General features: G+C 41.6%; 1 protein-coding gene across 3 annotated transcripts in view; it reads right to left on the bottom strand.

The window, feature by feature from the left end:
* The window catches only part of adkb (adenosine kinase b), a 125,195-nt gene that overhangs the window by 96,450 nt on the left and 3,147 nt on the right, over positions 1–25,598 (bottom strand). For 2 of the 3 annotated variants that reach the window (XM_005736381.1, XM_005736383.1), the window contains exons 3-5: positions 24,583–24,657; positions 24,439–24,492; positions 10,370–10,448 (exon numbers count right to left, since the gene is read on the bottom strand). In XM_005736381.1, coding sequence (XP_005736438.1) covers positions 10,370–10,448; positions 24,439–24,492; positions 24,583–24,657 — 208 coding nt within the window. Of the gene's footprint in view, positions 1–10,369; positions 10,449–24,438; positions 24,493–24,582; positions 24,658–25,275; positions 25,409–25,598 lie in introns of all 3 variants that reach the window. The other variant, XM_013911705.1, reaches the window with a different exon arrangement.

Here is a 25,598-nt window from a genome sequence, read left to right as displayed (position 1 = left end):
CTTTTGACTTGCTGTTGTTGTTATTTAAGCGGCTCTTGTTAGCTGTTCAGACATGGGAGGATTATATGTCTCAAACGCTGACAATAAGTAATTGCAACAATGTCTGGCATACAACATACATGGCCACTCTCCAACCAAATGTATAAAACATTAAAACTTTTACCAGAGCCCGCTCCTACATATTTTTAATTGATTGATTCTTATTTTATGAGCCTGTATCAATTTGTCAGAAGACTTAATTACACAGTAATCAATTTTTTAATCATATTCTTTAGTCTGTTACCTCTATTACCTTTTCTGTAACCTAACAAAAGACTGACTGTACCTTTAACAATCACCTAAAATATCAAATCACTGAAAGTCTCACAAACAATGAAATTTAGAGCTTTTCTTTATAAAAAAAAAGAGGGATGAAAAATCTGCCCATTGTCATGCAAACCAGTTGCTCTGGTAATCCAACTGTATCTTTCCACGCTTACACTAAATTAGGGGGAAAGACCTTTGATGAACAGACTCTTAACCTTAGACTGTGAGCCAATATGGTTTGGGCCTACTTGTCACTGCAAAGCAATACTGAGGTGTTCTGTGGGATCACCTTTATTTCTGTCCCGACAGGACAGGTTAAACTCTGATAACAAGACTCCATTTAGGGGCCACTGTGTCATTAAATGGTTAGTGAGCATGGGAATGATGTGAATCATATGCTATGGCTTTGCAGTCACCAGATCTCAAAGCAGCTGAACATCTATGGGAGATTTGGACCAAACCTCTTCCATCTGCCCGGTAGAGTACAGAAGCAAAGGCACACTGAAGCTGTTCTGGTGGCACAATACCTTACCTAGACACTGATGTTTCCCCTTATCAACTGAGATGGGCATTTCAAGCAAACAGACTATTGTAACAATCACTTTCTTTCTTTCTTTCTTTCTTTCTTTTTTTTTTTTTAAATCGTCCCCCGCACCCAGTTCTAGTTCTAGCACATTATGTGCTGTGATGAGGAAAGAAGGTGAAGAAGAGCCAAACGGCTTTTAGGTGGATTAACTTCACCCTCTGCTCTTTCTCCTCTCAACCAATTGATCACGGCAGATAGCTTCTGGTTCTGCCACAGGTTACTTCCTGTTAAAAGGGATTTTTTTTATTCCTACTGTTGCCAAGTGCTTGCTCATAGGGTCCTGATTACTGAGGTTTTTTTCTAATATTGTAGGGTCTTTACCTCATATAAAGTGCCTTGAGACAACTGTTGCTATGAATTGACGCTGTAGAAATTGAATACTTGAACTGAATTGATTTGGGTAGAAACAATCTTTACCAACACGGGTAAAAACATAGTAAAATAGATTTTAACACAACCACTAGTCCCATCAACTATTTTTATATAATTTAATTAATATTTAAATATTGAAAAATCATGACCTTCACTATTCAGTGTAAGGATTTTTTTTAATTATATCCTTAATATTGTGAGTAGTAATTTCAAATAGTTCAGCTGAATTATTGGAAATCTGAAAACATTACTGTACTGCCACTATTTCATAAAAGACTGCAGCCCAAATGAACGAAGTCAAGAGTTTTTTAATGTTGAACTGAAAATTAGGAACATTATTTAAAAGGTGATGTTGAATACATTTCAGTACATAAATAGGGACAGACTGAAAATATTAATACTGCAGTACTATAGCCAGCCATGAGAACAAACAGGATTCTTTGGTGTGCATGACAGCATACAACTCAAGTTTTGGCTACTCAAGACAGAAAACGAAGCACATTAGCCTAATAAGCCTCGATGAGTGAAAAATACAGGCACATTTCTTCAGGATTTGTTTAAAAGCTTAAGATAGAATAGAACTGGTGTATTTCACAGCAGATCTAAGCACAGCTCAGTCAGGAAACCTGAATGTCTTCAGTGAGTCAAATAGTTAAGTTGAGCCGGTGCTGCCATAAACCCGGTGGGAGAGCTTGGAATAATCTAGGCGATGTTAATGATGCAATTTATATGTGAGGGGACCGGTGTTTGGCAGGCTCTTTCCGTCTGAGCGGGCTGCACAACCCAGCGAGCTCCCAACACCCCCTGCTAGATGGAGGGGGTGGAGTAGGAGGAGGATGTCAGAGCCCATGTGAAAAGAGGGAGCGAGCGAAGCACTGATAAGAGCCATTACTATTAGTGTCTGTCTGTCACCTGCTGTGCGTCATCCAGCCTTCCCCCTCTCCACATGCGCCCCCATCCCCATCGCTCCATCCCCATCCGTTTTCCTGAGGCACATCACTTCAAATTTGCACTCACCTACACATTTTCCATCCTGTCAAAGATATACTCAGTTGGCTTGAAAACTGAGCTGAGCTGCACTCTGAAAACTACTCTGAGCTTTGTTTCAAAACAGTTGTGAATTAGTGAAGGTGCAGACAGCTGCCAGCATTTATTCGATAAACAAAATAGCTTCAGATGAGTAACTGAACTGGCACAAGAGGACGCGATACTCTAGACATATCGTTTCTCGGTTTTTACCACGCCAACACAAAGCCTAATTTGGTATTTCATTTATTACTTGGCACAATTCTACAGCTCCTTAAACTTATGAACTCGGGAGAAATGAACAGTAATTGCAGGCTGTTCTTTATTTTCTTAAAACCTTTTTAACCAAAATATTTAAAGCTGTTTTTCTCAGTTGCTACGCAACACTTCAACCGCAAGAGTGGGAGCATGCTGAGAATGTGCCAAATAAATACTACTGCCACAGACATTCTGTGGGGAAATATGAGAGAGGGGCATCGTTCAATAATCACATGAAAATGCAGAACAGTTGTGTAAAATGCACAATCATCCTTTCATTCATCACTTACTTGACCTTTGCCAACATATAATTCAAACAATAGGTTGTTTAATGAACCACTGTTTGCAATCTGAATGGCTTTGCCTTTCCGCAGCCATCTGAGAACACTTTTTTTTTTTCTCTCATTGTCTGCGTATCAAACCTACAAGTGGCTGCTTTTAACTGCAGAATACAGCAAGGTGGCAGGCGTGCCGAGTGTCCTGTGCAAAATATCGTTCTGTAATTTGACGCGAGCATGCTGCCAGATATGTAGACTACTGTCTGTTTCACAAGTCTTTTCAGATTTTGCTCAGAGCTCGCCTGGAGCCTGGGCAACTGTACAACAGCCAAGCAAAAAGCAAGCAAGCCAATGGTGCAGCCTTTCTTCCTGAGCCTGGAACCAAGGACTTAAAGCAAGGACACGTTATGCAAGATATCACATTCAATTCCACTGCCAGCCTCTGAGGCCAGATGATACACATTGAGTGCGTCTGTCTCTCGAGCCCTCAATGTTAATCAACACTCTTTCCAATGCATACTTATGAGTTACAATCTACTCCCCACGTCTTCCCTTTGGCAGCTTAAATTAAGTCGCAAATTTGACGGCAAATTAACTTCAATGGGGACGGTAATATGTCACCTATATGGCAATCTGTGCCGTTCCTTGCCGGGGCATCGGGATCTCCGGTATCTAAACGCAAAATTAAATCCAACAAATTATTTTTGTGTGAAAGTCAAATTTGAGGAAACACGAGAAAGAAGGCAGGATGCGGCAGGGCAATCAGCTGTGAAATCCTTCTGACGACGAAGCCTTGCATAATCGCTCAGTCAACCTTTATTATTGTGATCGCAGAGTTTGAGATTTAATGCATGCTGGTATTAGCTGTGACATACAGTCACAATACAGCCGAGGTGGGAGGAACATGTGCTCAGACAGTGTGTATACGTGCATGTGTGCGCGTAAAGGGGAGGTGAATGTGGAACCAACAGAGATCTCCTCACTTCATCATTGAGTAAATGGCACCGCAGACATGAGCTGCGACTTCACAGCTGCCTCATGGCGGGTGACATTGAAGCCTACGCATGAACACATCGCTCATCAAAGCGAATGAGGCGTTCTTCGCTTCCGCTGCTTGTGCTGAGGAAAACAATGGCAGCCTGCTCCCCCGCGCACACACACACACACACTCAAGTGCACACTTGCACACCTGGAATGTCTGCAATGAGTGGAGATGGGAATAAAAAACGGAAGAAAAAAAATCCATTTGGTTTCATGCATCTCTCTCAAGAAGCTTAACAGACTGTGACCTTTCAGTGCTTTGTACTAGGAAAAAAACGACAAGACCCCGGTGCCATAAAACGGCTCAGAACAGGGGCTAACAGTGGTTTTGCAATTAACCTGTCTTAAAACAAACAAGAGGGGTTTTTTTGCTTTAACAACAGGCACATACTTGAGAGGACTGATTTCTGTGGCTAGAAACTCAAAGGCCCACCAGGGTTTAGGTTTTAATCGGCTATTAGCATGCTCATTTTGGCACAGCTGCACTCAGATCTATGCAACTACAAGCTCAATGCGATCAGAAAGCAAAACACACACACACACACACAAAAAGTGGAAGCTTTTATGTAGATCCCAGAATGAGCCACGATTAAATGTCACAAAAGCCCTCCAGGTCTTTTCACAAAGAAGCAAAGAATATTTGTTTCAATACTGATCATTAAGTGCAGGAAGAATAAGTGAGGACAGACAGCAACAGCTAAAAATTACAAATGCCCCCTTTTAGCGTACATCCTTCTAAAAGTTTACTCAAATAGTTTGAGCACAAAAGCTCCTCTCTTTTTCCTTAACTGTCCTCTTTTCTCTAAGTGGTACCAGACGTAGGTATTTCTTCATTTAGCCCATTCAAATGGAGGCAAGTCGCTATTCTTTATTTATTTAACAAAACGAGCTGTAAAAGCCAAACATTAGGTCATGGAATACTTTCACCCTGAGAAATAAGTCACTGCGTTCAATGAGACATCAAACCCGGTTTAAGTATTCTCCTGCAAAATATGAGCTGGTGAGGACCTTTCACAAAGTCAAGTAGTGCTGTGGGATTTTTCTGCTTTTTAAATACAACTTTCAACTGTGTGGCGCACATGCGTTTCCAATTAAGAGCCTCAGAGCCAACAACCGAGGCTGGGCCCCATTCACCTCTTCCACAATTGACCAAGTCTGAGGAAATGTTAAACAGGCATCATAAGCATGACAAGGAGAGCAGATTTTTCAAAAGCCTTTATTTTCTAAACAGTAATTAAGACATCACGTTGAATTGATGATGTAGGCTGAAAAGCATCCAATGCCAATCTAAATAAAGAAAAGAGAACATACTTAATCATAACTTTTAGCGACATTTTCAAAGCAAGGCCCCTTAGAAGAACCAATTTGTCCGTTTGGTGAATAGGTACACAGCCTGCTTACAGTGCACAGAAACACAATGTGTCAAAAGTGCTGATTTGTGAGGATCATAATGAGAATGCACGGTTTACACGAGGCACTTAGAGTAGGATCTACTTCCCTGGCAGCAGCAATAACTCCCCGCGAGCCTGTCTCTGCTCAGACTTCAATCTCTGGGCCCCAAAGAGCTGTTGGAGGACTTTGATGTTCTGTCTAAATGAACTGACTGTGCTGCTTGATACAGCCCTCCAGTCAACTGAGTCCCCCCCACCAATTCTGTCACCAGTGATAAACACCATGCATGCTTGGCGTCACCAAATTCTGCCTCACATGCACAGAAAGGCCACAGTTTTTTGTTCCCCCTCCTTCAACTCAGTGAATAACTGAAAAAAATATGATTGTTGTTTCCTGCCGTGCCCTATCTGAGCAGAAAGCCTTTGATGTGTGAGGCTGTGTGTAAAGCAGGCAACGCTGGGCTGGTTTTTGTTACCTTACACCCCTGCAACATCCAGTAGGTAAGCCTTTATGTTGGATGCCCCTTCAGGGCATGGTGTTTGTTAGAGCCTGGGCAAAGGCAACAACCTCCAACCCACTTCTATCATTGCATTTTTTCAGGAGAATCAGAGCCAAAGAGCGCTGCGTACAAGCTTGCAACTTCGCTGGCTTGATCCAAACAAGATCCAAGGCTTATTGGGGAGCACTGGTGCACAGCTAGGGAAGCACAAATGCACTGCTATATCTACTTTGGGTCTTGTATGATTTGAATATGAATATAGTGGGTAGTAAGTAGTGTCAAAGACAGCACTTAGTACAAGCTACTGATGACTAGCAAACACTGCAATGAATGATTTCAATCAAGGAGCAGGGTGGAGATGGTGGTTAGAGGAAAATAATACTTTATCCGTCTAAGCTTCAGCTTGGTCAATTCTCATTTGACTAAATCCAATTACCATTGATTCTGCATCTTCTTAAAGCCGAGGTTTAGGTTTTCCTTGATAGTGCAGAAACCTTAGCTTGGATGAAGCGGCAGTATTTAACCTATTACAGCCTCCGATGAAGCGTCTGGGTTTTGGGGGGAAGTACGAGTTCTGCTGGCGAAAGCCTTGATCTTCCCACACCCTGGGTTTTCCCAGCGTGTGTAGCAATTCCCGTGCAAAGCCTCTGAACACTACTCTCTCTCCTCCAGCGGCGGTGATGCTCCTGAGCAAACTTGCCCCGGATCGAGCATCTCATTTAGTCACTGGGCCCCTTTGATGTGGATTCAGTGCTGCAGTGCATATCATTCGTGTTTGAAGGTTCAGCTTCCACAATACAGCCGGGTTTGAAGTTTCACATATTGCAGGTGCTACAATGTGATAATCTGGGAGCTGGTTATGCATTATACATTTTTCATAAAAGAACACCATCACCTGAAAGTGAAATGTGGAAAAGTCAGCGCTTCAAGGTATATATTGACAGAGACTGTTTCTGAGACTTCTGGGTGTGGGACGAAAACACTCTTGTTATCTTGAGCAGTTCAGAATCAGCACTACATCTTCCCTCTGAAAGGGGTAAATATCCAAATAAACAGAGTAGAATACCATTTGACTAGGACCTGCCATGCCATTACGAAGCCAATTTAGATGACGAAACGCTTCTCACGGGGCACAGAGGCCATGACGGCTCTTTCTCCAGTCTGGGCCCACACTAAAAATCTCAAATTCAAAAGGGGCATTTATTTCTTGGGGCAGTTCCTTCAGTGTCTTCTTACATAAAACACGAAAAATCTATGACAACCTTTATGCGACAAAATGTCTAAAAGTGACATTTTGTTTTCTTGTGCACTTACAATCGCACAACAACATTTAAACTTAAGAGAAGTTTGTAATCTTATTATATTACATGAAATTTCTGTCTGTCTGTGTGTTTGTTTCTTTGTCTGCAAACTCCTCGTAGACCATCAATAGCTAATCAACAAAACTTGGCACACAAGTACATCTTAGGCCCTTGAAGGTTTTTATTTATATAAGATATTATGACGTTGTCATGTTGCCTAGCAACGATGGCAGTGGGCTAAAATCACCCATTTTTCTCAACTATCTACCCATAACACCTTAAAAAGCACCATGTCATTTTTATTTCATGACATTAACATCTAACTTATATCCACAAAAAATGAATTATGCATGATATATTATGACACTGTCATGTTGCCCGGCAACCATGTAGCAACAGGCTGATATGACCTGTTTTTAGCCTTTAACCGCCTACAACAGCTTATGAAAGGATGCTATCATTTTAATTTCACCATAGTAGCATCTCATTATATAGACCAAACAACCATGTAGGAACAGGCTAAAAAGACATATTTTCTTAGCATTTTTTAGCTTATAAACATTATTTACTTTTTCAGCATGATTACGTATATCTGTTTGCCAACAGCACAAACGTGCCAAACAATACTATTTCCTGGGCATGTAGTTTATTAAATATACTAATGGTTTTGATTGCAGTCACCTTTTAAAATACATCTTATCTGCTTCACATATTCCTGCAACACTACTACATTTAGAACAACAGTGCTAAGTTAGCAGTGAATATTATGTTAGCTTATGTCACTTGTGGCCAGTTAATTAGAATTAATGTGAGTATATGTGACTAAAGAGTAAAATGAACAATGAATTTAAAATAGTTGCATTGAATTTTTTGCTACTGGAGGCTGATTCCAAGTATTTTCAGCCACCAACTGGTCCTCCAGACATTTAGTGTACAACACCCTCAACCTCTGCACGCCCACTTTTCATTCAAAGCGACTGCACAGGTCGCCCAATGGGGGCCAACCTATCTTTAATCCTGGTCTAACTCTCACTCACAGAGACAGATGCCAACATGTTATAAAAAAAAAAAACCTGGGGAATTTCTATGAATCTGAAACTATTTCAACGTTTTAAAGTTCTTGCTGGACCCTGAATGTAAGTTTATGTGAAGTTTTGGTTAGCCACATTTGTGGGTTTTTTTTAACCAATTTGTACATAATTGCCAACTTGACACCATTCAATCTCAAACTGGTAGCAGATTGACTCCCTTTTATTACCATTTTGAGGCACTAAAGTTGCTTTTAAGATGGCAACTGACTGTGGGTGGTCTTGCAGACCTGTTCATTATCTTCAAAGTGACCTATTCAAAGGCAGCAAGACTGCAAGTTCAGCTCACATGGACCGTGCTGCAGGCTCCAACAACTGTTGTCCATAGTGTGACTGTAGTACTCTCTCTGAATGTGATTCATTTTATACCTGTAGATTTTCTCCAGTAATGGAACTCCAATGGTCCAACACCCACTTCACACCGTCAAAATCCTCCTAGAAACAAAGCCTGCTGGTCGTCAGCCATCTTGGCAGTTATTTCAGGCTACACAAAGCATAAGTTGCTTTCCCACGCAGGTTATACTAAATCCCAGTACATTCATTAATGGCTCAATCCAGATCAACTTTTTGGGCTTAATCCACCAGAGCACAAAACAAATTAAACAAACAGACTTGTTAATTCATGTTGTGAATAAAGTAAGCCAAAATTTAAAAATACTGGCAACTGCCAGTGCCCTCAGCCTCCATTTAGATACACCTATGGTATCAATTTCAAAATTTTACGTCGCCTTGTTCTTGAGTTATCGGATTCAGGAGAGATTCTGAAACCTTGACCTCCAACCTCTGACCTTGAGGTCAAGTTCACTGTTGTTCAGCTGAGGGGTAAAAAAAACAAACAAACAAAAAAACAACAACACACATACCTATGATTTTACTATAATAATAACCAGATGTACCCACCCTGAAAACTAATTGAAACGGTTGAAAACCAAATCTGCGCATGTTTCAAACCAGCAACACGACTTGTTCACATGTCATTGGCTCTTTGAGGGGAGGGTTAAGAGGACCACCATCCTTGATTTCACCGAATTCTTCCACAGATTTTGAGTCACATCTCCGTTGACATTATCTTCAAGTCGTTGTTTCTAAATCGAGAAACCCTTTAGAAGCCCAAATTACACTGTGGCAACCGAAAGTGAATCTACAGATTAAGCTCCAGCATTTTGCAGTGATTGTTTTCCAACATCTAACCGACTCAAGCAGGAAAGCGAGTCCGCCAATTATATGAAATCTAACTGCATCAAACAAACAAGATTTAAAAGGCAGGGAGTTGTTGCCCAAAGAATAAAATCAATTTGACAGTTAATGTTAATGCGAGTGACTGAGGTTTATGCAAACGTGTCTGATCTTGATAATTAAAGAGTGTTTGTACGGAGGTGCACAGCTCGGCGTCTCATTTTTAAAGGATGTTTACTGTCTCCAAAGCATGGAGATGGTGGCAGCCTGAGGGCCTGCCTGCTTTCTTTTCCCTTGCTCTGTATCTATCTTGCGCTAAATACACACAAAAACACACACAGGCGCACATATACAAGCACACGTGTACAAATACAAAGTCTACACACTGTACTGACACATACAAACAAAACCCACACAGAAGAAAGACTCCACGCTTCCACAGACATCAGCCTCTCAATTAGCTTCTGCACTCATTTCTCCTCCTTGGAAGAGAATTATTTTTCAGCTAGATGCTTTTTCTTTGTTTATTGTGAACAGACCAAAGCCTTATCAGCAGCTAATCACTGGATGTCAAATTCAGCGACTTGCTGCAGTCACATGAAAAAAAAAAAAAAAAAAGCATTCAGTGAATAATCTTCTAAAAGTTCAGATTGCCATTTTAGATTTGGACAATCACCAATTTCTTTTAGATGCTCAAATCTGTCTTAACAGCCAGAGAGCGGATCAGCATTTGTTTGGTATAATTTGTTGTGACATGTTAATTGCGTCTACTTGTAATTCTCTCTAATTGATGTTTGATATGTCTCAGGAAATTAGGCCAACCAGATAACACTGTAAATATTATTAATCCTTCCCGCCTTTCTCTTTTCGTGGCAGGTTGATGAATTCAAAACAGCTAAAAAGCTAAAACAGTAATGTGTCATCGTGCTGTGCAGCTATGCTCAGTATTCCCAGGGTTGCCAGGCAGACAAATCTAAGGTTACAAGCATACCACCGTATATTCAAAACACATTCGGGCATATGGCAGGTGGCCAGAGAAGACTAACCTGAGCAATTTTGACCGAGTTCTGGGTAGAACCACCGGCATGGTACTCAACTTTGTTCCTCTTGACAATTTCTTCAAACCTGAAACAAACAAAAATAAAAGAAATGCTTCATAAGACGCTGTTTAAGAACAATTACAGACTGACTGTGGCAATGCCAAGCGCGGGGGAAGAGAGAAGGTTTATAGAGGTAATGAAGGAAGACATGCAGAGAATGCAAGGGATATGGTGAGATGGGTACAAATGCAGAGTGGATCAAAACTTTCTGGAGTTTGTATGTCAAATGCAACTTAGCCCGTTTAACATGCCAGCCTCAAGCATTAAATTTCTCATGATAATGTCACCTAATCTTGTGGTTTCCCTAAAGCCTACAGAATTTTCCCATTTCCTCTTTCTACCCATTGTCTGGTTTAAAGGCTGGCAAAGTTGCTGTTTCGATTCAGCCGCACTGCTCCCACCAACCTTATTTCCAGCCGCTGTGGCTATAAAGCTGTACTCAGCTTCAGAGCAAAAATATTTTCCGAGCCCTAATGTCCCCCACACTAATTTCGCAGCCAACTGTTGAACATAATAGAGCATTTAGCAGCTAAAACGTCAAACATTTCTTTGAGGGGCTGATGAAGACCATAAGAAGGCTGAAAGGAGAAAGATTATTAGACCTGCATTCATGGCGAAAACAACTGTGCTTCCAGCTTAATGCTAATGCCGCTCCATGTCGGAGCACTTAAAACCATCAGGCTGACATCCAACCCCAGGAATAACAAAAAAATGTTATCTTACTATAAAACATAAAAGCTCTGTCTGTCTGTGTGTGTCTTTTTTTGCAAACTCCTGCAAAACCATCAGGAGTCGAGCAACCAAACGTAGCACACAGGTACATCTTGTCCCCCTGGTGGTTCTCATCTATATCAGATTTTATGATGTTATCACTGTTGCCTAGAAACGGCCCAGCAACATCCTAAAATGACCCGTTTTTAGCATTTCTGCACCTACATCACCTAATGAAAGCATCCAGTTGTTTTCATTTCATAACAATAGCATCTCATTATAGCCATAAAAGTTTAAATACATATGCTCAGCAACCAAACGGTAACGGGTTAAAATGAGCAGTTCTTAGCGTATAAACCACATCCATCAGCCCTATAAAGTGATTAAGTATATTAGTTTGCCAACAGAAATAATGAAAAAGGAGCAGCACATGAGAAGTATAATTCATGAAGTTTTTGACAACATATTTAATGCATAGCTGTGACATGTATACAACTGTACGTGCGGTACATTGTGCAGACAGTACTGTAAAGTGGGAGGCACTCTTCTGGTTAAACTACACGATGACACCATTTCTACATCAGCCCAAGCATCTGTTTATACATCATTTTCTGTATTTAAAAATGATTTTGGACAACATACATAACAATAAATCTGCAATAAGCTGGGATCTGCTTATAATATTGGCTAACCAGTTATCACTCAGACTGTTGCTATGATGATAATGTTAACATTAGGATAACTAAAGGAGCAGCACTGTGCAAGTGCTGCATATTCAAAGTTTGTCTTTTCAGAATAAAACTAATCTAACAGCTTTATGCTTCACATGCGCAACCTCAATGGGCACTTCCTGAAAAAAATAATGGTTTTAGCTTTTTATTTTACCTTTAAATTAAACATTTTAACTGCATTATGTACCTGTTCTCTGAATTTAACAGGTTAGCAATCTCTCAATATATCAGAAGAGCACTTCAGATGAACTCGGGCACTCAATGTGTTTAGTTAAAATGATCTCACACTGGATGCTCTCTGACTTTGTTAATTAAATAGTACCAAACAAAAGATGCTTTTATCTTTTTCAGACACATATTTCAAGTGTTTATCTGTCAGTTTAGCTATATATTTCAAACATTTATGTCTGATCTACAGAGAGCATGCTCAATTTACCTAGAGGGCACTTATGAGATGGAATAAGAACAATCAAAATAATTATTTATACTTGCCTCTAGCTAAAAAAGCCCAAATGTCATTTAAATTTTCACAAACACGTGTCAAAAATAAAATGGACCAATGCCAATGTCCGCTAATGCAGTAATGCTGGTCGGTGAGAAATTTACAACAGGACGTGCACACTTTGCGGCAAATTCCAAACTAAAACCAAAGTTTGGAAGTTAATCAAAACACAAAGTTACATGTGCACATAACAAGCAGCTGCCTGTGGGTTTTGAAGGTGAGCACTATCATGTGGCTGCTGCTGGAAAGTCTCTACTGATGCTTGTTATAAGCAAGACCTACAAACAGAGAGTCCTGTAAAGTGTCTTGTGGTTGTGTAACACTCCTAACCCTTCCTAACAGAATTATCTTGATCATTTAAACAGAAAACACAAGTAAAGTTCACAGGATCGCTTTTTAGATCGCCATTTTAAATACTGCATTTGTTACTTTTGACTCAGTATTCCAAATATTTGTGCTAGACTTTTTGTTAACTTACTCAGCTTATCCTGTAAGGATATATTTTCCAATCCCTTAGTTAAGTCGCAACATTTTTCTTCCCTTTTCGAGCAGTAAAGAAGTTGTGTTTTGGAGCACGTAAACCCAGAAACACAACAGACTAAAAGTGGGATACATTTACGCCATTCTTTAACCGTGACATTCCAGGTGCAAGTTGTTTATATAAACTGCTTACAGGGAAAAGAGGGGGGGAGAAAAAAATCAAAGCTGGATTTTGTTAAATGGGATACTTTACCACAAATGTTGCTGCAGTTGGGAGTCTAAAATGTCAGCTTGATAAAAGCAAAAGAGAGAAACATTGTTCACACATGGTTGTATTTAGCCTTACAGTATTATAACAAGATGAGCAGTGAGCAAAAGTTATTTCTAAGGAACTTGAACTGCTTCCTCAAAGAGATGCACAAAATAAAAGCAGCTATTCATCTTCAACTTGGCAGAAATAGGCGACTGCACATATTTCATAGGTGATGCTTTCAGAGCAATTAGAAAATTATGTTTTATTATTTTCCCATGTATAAAAACCCGATACCCAGATAAGTCGTTTAGCGAGAGACCGCATCTGATTAAAGGTTTGATGTTTTTGAACCGCACAGCAAAGTTTAGAAATGACTGTAACAGACTAAACAGAAATGAGTCGAGAAAGCAGACATTACATCGGGGAATACGGAGTAAACAATTGCTGTGTTTTCAAACATAAACCAAAGGAACACCCCAGGGTAATACTGAAGGCAGTTCTATCATTTTTGTATTTCCCCATCATACTGCCATTTCAAACATCAATAGCTGCGATGCTCAGGCGTAACATGATGCAAAGCCAGGCTACGCTGCGAGATAGAGCCCTTTATCTTGGAAGCTGAGAACATGAATAATGTTGCGTTCTGCACATTGTTTGCGCCATTAGCCTCCTAGAGATTGGGGGGGGGGGGCTGGATATATAAACATATCTGCCATGCTATGGCAACTGGCCTAACTAAGGTGAAGATGCACCTTGGCCTTTTTCTAAATCAGTCACATTGAATTATATGTGCGTTACTGCTTTAAATTCATAATAAAATGCTTAGTTGTAATCCCAAGGGGGGCACTGGTGCTCTGCGCTACAGAGATCCAGTGCATTTTATGGGGTTGGTCAACGGTTGTATGTTTTAAATTGTAGCCCTGATCATAAAAATATGTCATGTCTACTGTGTATACTTGCCACAGACAGCACTGATCTGTATGCAAAGTGCGTCATGGCTTACCAACATGTGCCAGCCAGAGGTGTTCAATACTTCAGCACAACCTGGTTTAACTAGGCATGGCCGAATTTTGAGCGGGTGTGAAAGTAACCTTAACTGCTTCAAAGAAAGTCTACATATCATGTCTCAAGGCGAGAGGTCCACCCAGGGCAGAATGTTCCTAATAAAGAAAAAAAAACTTTCCATGCAAGTGGAAAATATGCTAACCGGGTGGAAAAAAAAATCCTTCCTGAGACACCTGTTATGACTCCTTGACAAAAGAAGAATTTGAGCACTGTGGGTGTTTATAACATGAAGGCAGCCGAGGGACTCCAGAACCCATTTCAAATAGACACACAGCTTCTGAGGATTTCAGTGCTTCCCCCCCCCCCCTTGCTAGAAGTATTTGCTCCACCTTTCAGTGCAGACAGCATGGGGCCCTGCTCTTGGACGCCTCGAAAATCCCATCCGAAAAGGAGCAGCTGCCTCGAGACCTTTACACCCTCAAACATCATGTGATCCCATAGTAGTGACACCGTAAACGGCCCCCTTGGCCATTTAGAGAGAGAAAATCCCTTTCTATCTACTGCAGTCTAAGCTCACTCAGTGATGGGAGGGAGCAGAGGGAGAAAAAAAAGAAAAAAGAAATTGTTTTGAACAAAATGTCCTCAGCCAGTAACCTCGGCTTTTAAAACCTACTGGTGTCGCTCGGCGTAAGAGCAATCCCAGCTATGCCATGTATTCCACTAATGTATGGTCAGCATGTGTTATATAACATGTTTTACAAGAGGTTGCCGGTGGCACTTTGGTTAAACGCCACTCTTAACTAAAAGCCACAGTTTTTCAATTTCATACCTTCCAATTTGAGACTAATAGCAGCACTTATTTATTCAGCTTAAATGAAATCATATTCAAATTAGAAGAATTAAGCCGCTGAATACAATATTTGTATTCAGAGGGTATCGGAGTCCTAGAGTCCCCCCTCGACAACTAATACCTCCAGATCTCTCCGGATTAACGCGTTCAAACTGTTGAGGCAGATCACACAAGTCGGGAACATTGTGTTGTTTACATTCCTGAGGATGGAGCCCCCACTGTTGTTTCCCATCAAGGGAAATATGAGAGCTTCCAAAGTACTTTGAGAGTTCTCTAACCCGAGTGACTCATGAGCTCCTCTCTCACCTCCCCAAAAAACAAGCCAAGTAGATTATTTACATGAGGCAATAATTCAAGATTTGCTCCTCTAAGTCTCTTACACAGAGGGCAAGGCGAGCCCATTTACCCAATCCCTCTTCATTCGCCTTTGATGTTAGCCTATCTCGATAAGACCGGATGAGTGCCCTAAAATCCCCGTCGAGTGATTTCACAGGAAGAACAAGTCTCTGTTAATCAATGGCTAGATTGGATCTGGATTCTCGGGAGTGGTCCGCCTGAAAGTCCTCCCGAGTGTTTGAGTGCACACCGGGGTAATTCATCGCTAATGATCACCGCGGCACCTTCTCTCCTACACGCCGTTCGTCCTCGTTTAATTGCCTCGTTCACGTTTAAACAGCTTACAAATCACAAGGACAGGCAGGGAAACATGATCAAACGGCCTCTATCGCTAATCAGGGGAGGGCAAAGGAAGAAGTGAGCGGACTGGGGCTTCTTTGCTGGCTCTCCTTGGGGATTAGGCAGGAGGAGGGTTGTACAGGAACAGTAAATTATCTCTGCTTCAAGTATAGCAGGCAGGTATATTTAAACAGGCAGATCCATCTTCTCTCTATCTGACAGAAACAGAGAGGGGCCAATGCAGCTAAAAGGCTTTGGTAATCCCAGTTTCAAGACGGGCATCTGGAGTGGAGACAGGTTCCACCATTGATTAGATTCCCCAATCAGTGTGTGTGCATCCCACACCAGCCTTCCTTGGTAGTCTGGAGGCAGTACGAGGCCTGATGCACAGTAATTGTTTCCATAGGTCAGGCGGAGGAAAAACAGCTCGGGGACATGATGAAAGGGAGATGGAAAGGGTGAGGAATATTGTTGTTTTTCCCCCCCAATTAAATTGTTTGTCAAACCCTTCACAAAGGGTTACGCAGTTTATCTGTTTAAAATCAATACGCTCGTCTCAGTGTGAAAGCTTGTCCCGACACAAGACAGGCCCATTAATTATTCTGTTCTGTGTGCTATCGCTGGGCTGCTCAAGGTTGAGCCTTATCTTTTCTTATTTCAAATCAATAATTATCTTCTACCATGCTCGCGCTCCCTCTCAGAAATAGATGTGCTTTTCATTCAATGCCTGTAGAGTCTCTCTCTCTCACTCCCTCTCTGTGTAGCAACCGGTGAGGAACGCAGAATGAATAGGACATTCTTATCAGAGGAACATTAGGGCAGGATGGGAATAGATGGCGAAGAATGAGGCATATAAAAGTACTGAACACAAATGAGTCATGATTCAAACAGCCACAGAGGCCTTGTTCCCGTCCTCTGACATCTTCTAATAGACTACAGTAAGGGATGAATGTTGATTTGTACAAAAGCATTAAAGTATCGGCATCGCTCGGGTATCTCAATCCACTGGGGCAAATCCCTTTTTAGCTAAGAAAACCTTCCTCGAGTACCTCGGTGCAAAAGAAAGAAAGAAAAAAATAGTGCCACATCTTCTCTGCGGTGACACTTTTTGCATCACAGACTGGATACACAATTAATGACTGCACAATTACATGGTCATAATGGGTGAGTAATTGCATTAGAATGCAGAAACGACAACTGTGCGTCCCTTTAATAATGGGCCAATCCAGCTTCAGCAGCAGCAGCAGCCCATTTGTTGGCATTAGCTGAGGACTGCTGTTTGTACTTAATTAGGCTGCACTCAAGGATTAGGCGGTGGGGGCAAAATCTGGTCATGGAGTATGAGTTCATATTATTTCCTCTAAAATGTCACAGGTTTTTGGCTTCGCGCTGCAGAGGGTGGCGTTGTTTGTCACACTGTACTGCGTGGATGTGGGAAAGGGAGTGTGAGAGTGTGTGTGAGGAAATGAAAGGGAGAGAGAGAGAGAGAGGGACACACTGAGGGAGAGAGGAGTGGGAAGAGGGAGTGTGTAAGCAAGGATGGGGCTTCTGGTGCTCTCTTGAGGATTGAGATTTGAAGCCGGAGCACAAAGCCTTTGAGACATTCCCCTTATCTTGGAGGTTGATACCAGGATCTCAGTGATTCAGAGCGCTCCGTGTGAATAATTCCACCAACACCCCCTACTGTGGGGACCATATGGCCCAGTGTGAACTTTAAATACACGGGGAGTGCTGCTGCTGCTCACCAGTCAGGCCTCCCATCTCTACCCCCGCACAGGCTAGGTGTAGAGAAATGATCGGCACAGATAGTGCACTAACTAGCCTTCATGTTAAAAAAAAAAAAGGGCTGCTGCCATCAGTGGCTTTTTCCTGTGTGGCTGCTGGGGGATCAAAGATGACTAAAAATAGCCCTGAGCATGCTTTTCTGAACTGAACATGCTGTATGTACTGGCTGAGACGCCCACATTTTAATTATAAAACGCTCTTTAAAAGCGGGGAGTTGGAGGGAGACGAGGTGAGGAGGGGGTAGCAGCGCCCACATGCACAGAGATGTAGATTGTGTTTGTTACGCCCCCTTTGACTTGTGATGTTTCCTTCTGGCACCACCTGCTGGCAGTGGCCATCAACAAGCGAGAGAGAGAGTGGAAGAGAGGAATTCAAAGCTCCAACGAGGACAAGCCTTAATTGTGATTGCATCAGCCATCTCTCATAATGCAGCATGTATGCTTTTAAATGCAGAGAAATCAAGCGGCTGCACAGCACGCTGACAAATTTCATCACACAGAAAGCACCAACACGGGAACAAGGACACCCTGCGCTGTTTTTTCCCCCCTTTTCTTTCCAGTATTTGAAAAGTTTTCCTCTTTTATAATTCACAAGGTCTACATTCGCATTTCTTACAGCTGAGTACGGCTCTGGCGAGCACGTCAGATTCACGCAAGCGTCCCAAATTGCCAGATTCACGGTTATCAATAAAACATCAAGAGCAGTGCGCCTGGTCGCTGAACGTGTTTCTGATGTCTCAATTACCGGTTGAGTGCCATTAATCTCTGCTCTCTCGCTTTGGCTCAGAGGTCGGCTGATGGATGCAGGCCCGTGACCTTTGTCCTCGGCAGCGGGGGGGAGCCGGACGTGCTGACCCGGTAGCTGCCAGCAGAGGTGAGTTTAAGTACTGTAGTACAGCACTCAGCGTTACCAGACAAGGGAGCTGGGAAATAAAAGGATTGGTGGGTGGGGGGTGTGTAATGTGTCTACACACTCAGTCAAGCATGAGTACATCCAGTGAAGTGGCACCATGGCAAGCACATGCAGCTCCTGCACACATGCATGTGAGCAGACACAAACACACAAACACACAACAGGCAGGAGTGTCTGTCCTTATGACACCACAAGGATAGCTCCACAGGGGAAGGGAGGGGGGGGTTGTCTAGCACTCACGATTCACTTCATTATATATTAAAAACATAAAAAATAGAAAGAGAGGAGAAGAGTCAAGTGTGTTTACAGAGCAGAATCTATCACACACACGAACCCGGGAGCCGAAGTGTTTAGCATGTACTCAGCGAGAGAGGCCTTTGTTGTTTTTTCCCCCAGTAAGCAGATTGAGCTGCATGGCAGCAGCAGGGGTGTGTAAGATGTACACAGACAGCAGGGTGTGTTAGTGGAGAGGCACCTCCACTGATCTCCTGTGTCGTGTGATGATGTGTGTGTGATGTGTGTCTCAATCCAGCGCTGATCCCCCTGAGTCAGCCCTGTCAGTGATATGAGCCTCCCACCCTCCTCCTCCCCCCCACCCTCCCCTATCCTTCGCCATCCGGAATGCTAATAACAGCCAGCCACTAACACTGCATCCCTGAATTATTCATGCAGCAGAGGGTCACACGGCATAATGAGGAGTTTACTCTCATTCTGGATGCGATTGTGATGCTGCTAATCTGCATTTAGCACAGAGAAACAGAGAAAAGGAGGGAGACGGGGTAGGTGGTGGTGGTGGGGGGGGCTGGGGGAGAGGATAGGATGAGCACTGATGAACTTAATTGCTGTGAGCAAACAACTACTGAAAAGAGTCACGCCATCATCCAGAGATGAGAAAGTAAACAATTAATTATCGTTGGACAGAGGGAGTCATAAAACAAATGTTTGAACAGCACTAATATTCAGGAGCCAGCTGATTCCCCCCACCGCCGCCGCCACCACCCCTCTGAGGTGACAATACTCTCACAGTAAAAAATGACACGCTCATTTGATACACTAATAATTATTAGCGCTAATATGATTCACTTAACACTCCCAAGAGGGTTTGGGTAGATATTATATTATGAAATGCTGCATGTCCCACATTATAATCTCCTACAGAAAGAGGCGTGTTTTCATTATGTTGACATGTTGTTTCCTATGGAGACTTCTTTTTTAGGGGGGTAGAAACAGCAGGTTACTGTTGCCCCCTGCTGGTCATATAGGGTGCATGCCCCATATTCTGCAAAGTAATAACATATTAAAAAGAATTTTGCTGCTAAGAAATAAGTGACAAGGTTAAAATATAAATATTCGCCACGTGCTAATGAGACGAATACTGCAAATGATCAGAATCAAATATTTTAAAAAAGCAAACACTACAAAGCAAAATTAGACATGACCTAAGTAAGGAACACAACTTTATTTTGAATTTAGTAATCTTTGGGTTCATCTGGTCACAACACAAAGTCAAACGTACCCCAAATCTTGGCACATGACAAAGAGCCTTTAAAAATCCTGCAGGAATCAAACTCATATTTGAATCCACACGATGGCAGCAACAGCTGCAAAAAGTCAGAGGGAACTACAGTTACGACAGTTACCCACTGAAACTCTGAATTTAACATGTCTAAGCAGGCAGAGAGGAAGTCTCACGCAGCTCTTTGGTTAGTTGGTTTCCTCTCATACCTCGATTTCAAAACAACCAAAGGCTTCGCCTGAAAAACCAGCATCTGCTGAAAGCAGACCCTCTCAACTGCAGCTCACTAACCACAAAAAAAATATAAAAATATATAATATTTTATATTTATAATATATAAGAAAATATAATGTGAACAAACAGTACAGTATTTTGCATTTACTCCAGCCTGACAGGCTAACCACCACACTGTAAAACCAGGAATAAAATACAGGTACCGGCAGAACTAGCAGCTGCTTTTTGAGGAGGAGAGACTGATGCTGTCACTCATACAAGATAATAGCACTGCTTAAGATTGCATCATGTAAAAATTAACTACAGGTATATTATAGTTTGAGGGCTTTGATGCATTACAAAGGAGAAAGAAAGGATGCAGCAGTTGGCAAAGGTGAAAAGAAAAGAAGCATTATGAAACAACAGAAAGGCCACACCCAGCAGTGAACCGGGGCTTGTGGTTAAATGGAATGTAGCAGGAAGTTTGGGTTGTTTTTCAGTATGACAGATTTCCCCGTCATCCCCCACCCAAATCAGAGCAGCAAATAATGATTGTTTTCATTCAAATTCCTGCATCTCTCGATTATTTTTTCAGTTAAGTTGATCAAAATTTTGTTGCAAAAAACATTAAATATCTTAAAATGTCAGAAGGTTAAGTGCTAGATGGAGTTGAGGTCTTGCAATTTTCAAAATAACAGTCTAAGAACAGAAACGTGTTTAATTTACTGCGACAGAAAACAAAAGAAAACAGCAAAAGTCAGTGAATTCTGGTGCCTAATCCATTACTGAATCACTAAGAATACGTGGCTGAATCTTGTTACACCAAAAATAAGTCCCCAGCCAGTACTAACATGGATGTAGATAGTTTCTACTGTCCAGCAGGCAATTTCTCAGCAACAACAGGATTATATGGGCTCTGCTGTGACTAGATAATTGAATTCAGGCATGGCCACAGCGCACTGCATCCAATGATCTCTCTCCCACCAGGGTGATGGGAGGAAAAAATGAATCGTGTTACACTCTGTAGATTCGGTAGCGCAACAATGGTGTTAGTTGACTGGACTTGTAAGTCCTTTTTAGTAATGAAGTTATTTGTCACAACACTTCAGCGGACTTCTTCTTCTTCTTCCGTAAGCCAATGACTTTGCACGTGACTTCTTAGCAACCAAACCTCAAGCAAAGCAGCATTAATAGGTACACTGTGGCACATGCTGCAGCGTCGAAAGTTAACGTTCAGTATGATAAAAATGCTGCATGCTTACTCAGATATGCATTGACTGACATGATGACGGGCACGCTGGTGTCTATAGCATTGAGGGGACGTGCATTGAAATGCATTGTGCTGGGAATTAACCAGCAAAGCTGCATGTTAATCCTGCCCTGACCTTGTGCAGAATGTGTAGAGAACAGTGTCTGTGGGGCTAAAGATAACACCGCTGCCTTTGTGCTGAAGGAGAACAACACTGCTGATGATGCTGCTTTGTGCCGCTGCTCCTGCCCAAGGTCACATGTGTCCTTTTGTCAAGTAACAAGACCCGACAAGGTAGCCCATTGTAAAGTACAGATGATCAGATGTACTGATCTGTCTTTAAACTCTAACTGCATCGTTATGGTGCTTCATAGTTTTATAATGCCTTCACAGATTTACTACAGCATGTAACAGCTACACAGTAGGTGGTTTGCAGTAGTGTAGTAAAGTTTATGGACTAATGCAGCCTGGTGCCAGATAGGCTATGTATCCATTTGCATTATTATTCTACAGTACTGTACAAAAAGTCTCGGGCCACCCTACAATTCAAACGTGCTTCAAACTTGATATTTAAGGCTTTACTGTCATTTCTTTAAGTAATCTTCAGGAATATTTCTCCAGACATTTCGTTGGATACTTGCTGTTTTTCTCTGTCAAGATGATCCCACGCTGCTTCATTAATGTTGAGGTCCAGGTCTGGGGAGGCCAATCCCCGACTGATAGTGTTCCACTTTATGTTTTTCTATCCACATATGCTTTTACTACACTTGCAGTGTGGTTGGAAAGATTTTCAGTCCAGTTCATCAGTCATTTAACCTTCAAGACCATCGCTGTCCTTCAGCTACCAGTTGATGGATCAACTGAAGAGCCAAATGCAACTCTCAAGTTCTGTGTCAGCTCTTTCCTGGATGTTTCCTATTTTCTAAGGACTTTCAGATACCGATCACCTGTTGTGGAAAGTTTTGTAGGTGTGCAACTTCTTTTGTCCTCCACTTGTCCAGTTTCCTCACCATATGCCAAATTTTCTTTGGGAATCAACTTGCTGTTCCAAAAATAAAATTTTATGCCTGTGAATGTGTGTTATTCAACTAAAAAAAATGGGAACAAATTATGTTTTTTTGTGTGACTGTTTGCAGTAACAAAGTGGCTAAAGATACTAAATTTAAAATTGGTTCGTTGCCAAGTTGTCTGTTATGTGCAGACTCTACAGTGGTTCAGCCCTTGAGTTAGATGCCTTTTATATATATACTTGATTGAGTTGTATGTCAGTGTTAAATGGCTGAACAAACAACAAGAAAGGGTACAAAAACTGAACTGAATTGGACTCATTGGAAACAGCAGCTTATAGTCACTTATCCTAGAAACATTACAAGAAAGTCTGGCTCCTTGGAAGCAAAATATAAAGAAATGAGGGGTGGCTCAGTAGTTCTGCACAGTCAACGGTAGCAGTCACCAATTTTTGGTTTAAGCTGGTCTTTTGAAAATTTAAACATTATGGTTTTAAACTGGCTAAATGTCTATGGATAGGGTTTGGGAAGCATAATCACAGCATCATAGTATGTTAGCCGATGTAACATCTGCAGTGCAGAAACCCCAAAGCCAGGACCACTGCTCCACTGGAGCTCCCAATACAAATAAATATGGGGGTTATTTTGACATGAGTCAAATTTTCCACTGCTCCGTCACACTGAATCCAATACAAAGTTTACTCAAGACATTAAAACGTCTTAATGGACAACAAAATCATTTTTCTTTGTCTTTGCAAAAGTGCCAACTGTTCAGAATTTAACATCTTTAAGCCATTTTATTGTCAAATTGTTAAAGTAATGCTAGTAACAATTAACTGTACATGTCCAAGGATTCCCACTGGCCTCTCCTCATTTGTTAGTGCCCCTATCTGGCTTATCGTACTTAAAACAGACCGTTTTACACAATGAAAATGCTGATTCTGTTTTCATAAAGACTTTTTTTTAAAACTCAACAGGGCACCTTAAACACTGAAGTGCTCCAGTAGTAATGGCCAGCAGATAACTGTTGACTGAGCAGCTTTAAGGTGTGAACGTTGACCAGTGTGATGTAGTAAAATTGCCTAAAGGAGCACTTCAGCTCAGGTGACCTGCTACTGGTTAAACGAAAGGCCTTAAAAAGTCATCTGTTGCACTTTTATTGCTAGAGCGAACTGAAAGGCAGCGGGCATTGGGTTACATTTGGTTGCAGAGACACAAATTGCCAATTTAAGACAAAATGAAATGTTGCCGTCAGAAAATATCCATCATGCTTTAAAAATAAAAGAGAGCTTGATTCACAGAAGAGGTTATTCTGTCCCAGCGAATGGCTTTTTTGATTACATTTCAGACTTGGCAGGCAAAGTAAAGTCATAAAAACTCAGAAAACCTGTGATTTTTTTCTATTGCTGCTTGGGTAATTATTAAACATCTCAGTTCACTCGCACACTAATAGGCAAACCCATAACAAATGTTTACATATGCTAAATGTGGAACATGTGATTTACCTCTCAGTGTGAAAACTGTTTAATCCTTCAAACTTCAAAGGGAACCCCAACACCTCCCTCTCTCACACCATGTTCTTATTTACAGATGGTGCACATATTTAACATCTTCAAAAAAAAATTCACACAACAAATTCCCTGCAAAGGAACCATCTGTACCTTATCAAACAGAAGGAAAAGGGTGGTGTAAGGTCAGTCAGTGATTAAAGCCTAGTTCTTTGTTTCTACAGAGTGATGGGCTGCAAGCGGGGGCATGCCACAGTGTCTTCGAGGAAGGATATAGTGTTACTGCTTGCAATGTGACGGAGGCGTGTTTACAAGAAACTCACAACTCAGAAAAACCCTTACTAACTTACATTTGCCACAAGGAAATCGTAAATTTAGAGGTTATTTATAGTCTGGCATGGGTTCAGAGCTGGAAAAATGTGGGCGTGTAAAGTTCTGAGGCTGCCAGCTACCCGGGGCCAATGTATGAGTTAGCTATTTTGAGCACAGCTTACAGTGTCAAGATGGTAGTAGTGTGTATGAATGGCTAGTGTATCCCTTATTTGGTTTCGCATGTTTTTAACTGTTTGCATTATACAAGCGACTGTAGCGTGGGTTACGAGCGAAGTTTTAACTCACAAGGCTTTGTGTCTGTCTTCTGCGAGGATCTGGTCATTCGGCTTCAGTCCAAACCTTTCAGGAAAGGGCAAGCAAACAAACATTAAGTGTGTTCTGAGCATGCAGGATGATTTAAGGGGAAACAGATGAAGCATTTAGACTTACTTGTCAAGGAAATCTTTGTCCACAACAGCTGAAATGTCGAGCAAGGGATTTCCCATCCCAAAGAGCATGTTTTCACTGTGGGGGAGACAAAAGCATATTGTGTTATGGAGACTCCCACTAACAGGCTCTGCATGAACAGGGGGAACAAACAGTCTGTTGTGATACAGAAAATCATCTGTTTGTGATTTGGTCAATTACACTGGAAGGACCCATAAAGAGCATCTCTTTATGGGAAAATTCAAGCTACAGAAACATAAGCGACTGAAAACTTTTAAGCTTATAGCAGAGTAATTAATGAATGAACTGTTTATGACTCCTGCAGATGATTATTATGCCTTTGATACCTATGTGTCATGCAAACGCTTTAAAATAAGGTTTTCTTAGACTAGAGCTACAGATTACCCATTTACCTAAAAATATGAGGTAATAAGATATCATAGTATACAAAGTATACTCCCGAGGACAGAGTATGCTTTCTGAAAGTTAGGTAACAGCTCAGAGCACAGGGAGAAATACTTGGCCTTTCAAGCTCAACATGCCTTTATCCATCTCAACAATAGGTGAGCTCAATGCTTTCAATCAACCCACTGAAAGTCTGGCAGTGATGTTAGCTCATGCTTTAAACAATAAAGTCATAAGAGCAGAAATGCTTACGGTGTAAACAGAGGAGGATAATAATCATGTGGCTCTCACCTTGGAGTTGGCATGTCAGAAACCCCTGCAGCCTAAACTGATTATTACTGAAAGGTCAACAGCTTCCTTCTTTGGTTCAAAGCAGCGTGTTCTTTGACTACAGGAACCGGAGCTGCACTTTGGCCAACCCTGACTGTTGGTGAAAGAAATAGGCGGGCCTTAGCGTCTTTTAGCCATATGATTGGCTGCTGACTCTCCAATGTTGAAAGGCCTTGGATGATGCATTCACAGGCAATGGGAACTCAGCAAAAACGGTGGACCTCTATTACAAACAGAGCACGGCCACATGCATTGTATATAAATATGTATAAATTTCAGTTATG

Source organism: Pundamilia nyererei, unplaced genomic scaffold, assembly GCF_000239375.1.
Source record: "Pundamilia nyererei isolate P.nyererei 1_Seehausen unplaced genomic scaffold, PunNye1.0 scaffold00069, whole genome shotgun sequence".
Classification (NCBI taxonomy): domain Eukaryota; kingdom Metazoa; phylum Chordata; class Actinopteri; order Cichliformes; family Cichlidae; genus Pundamilia; species Pundamilia nyererei.
Note: the sequence above shows the minus strand (reverse complement) of the source record. Positions and strands in the feature narration are given on the sequence as shown.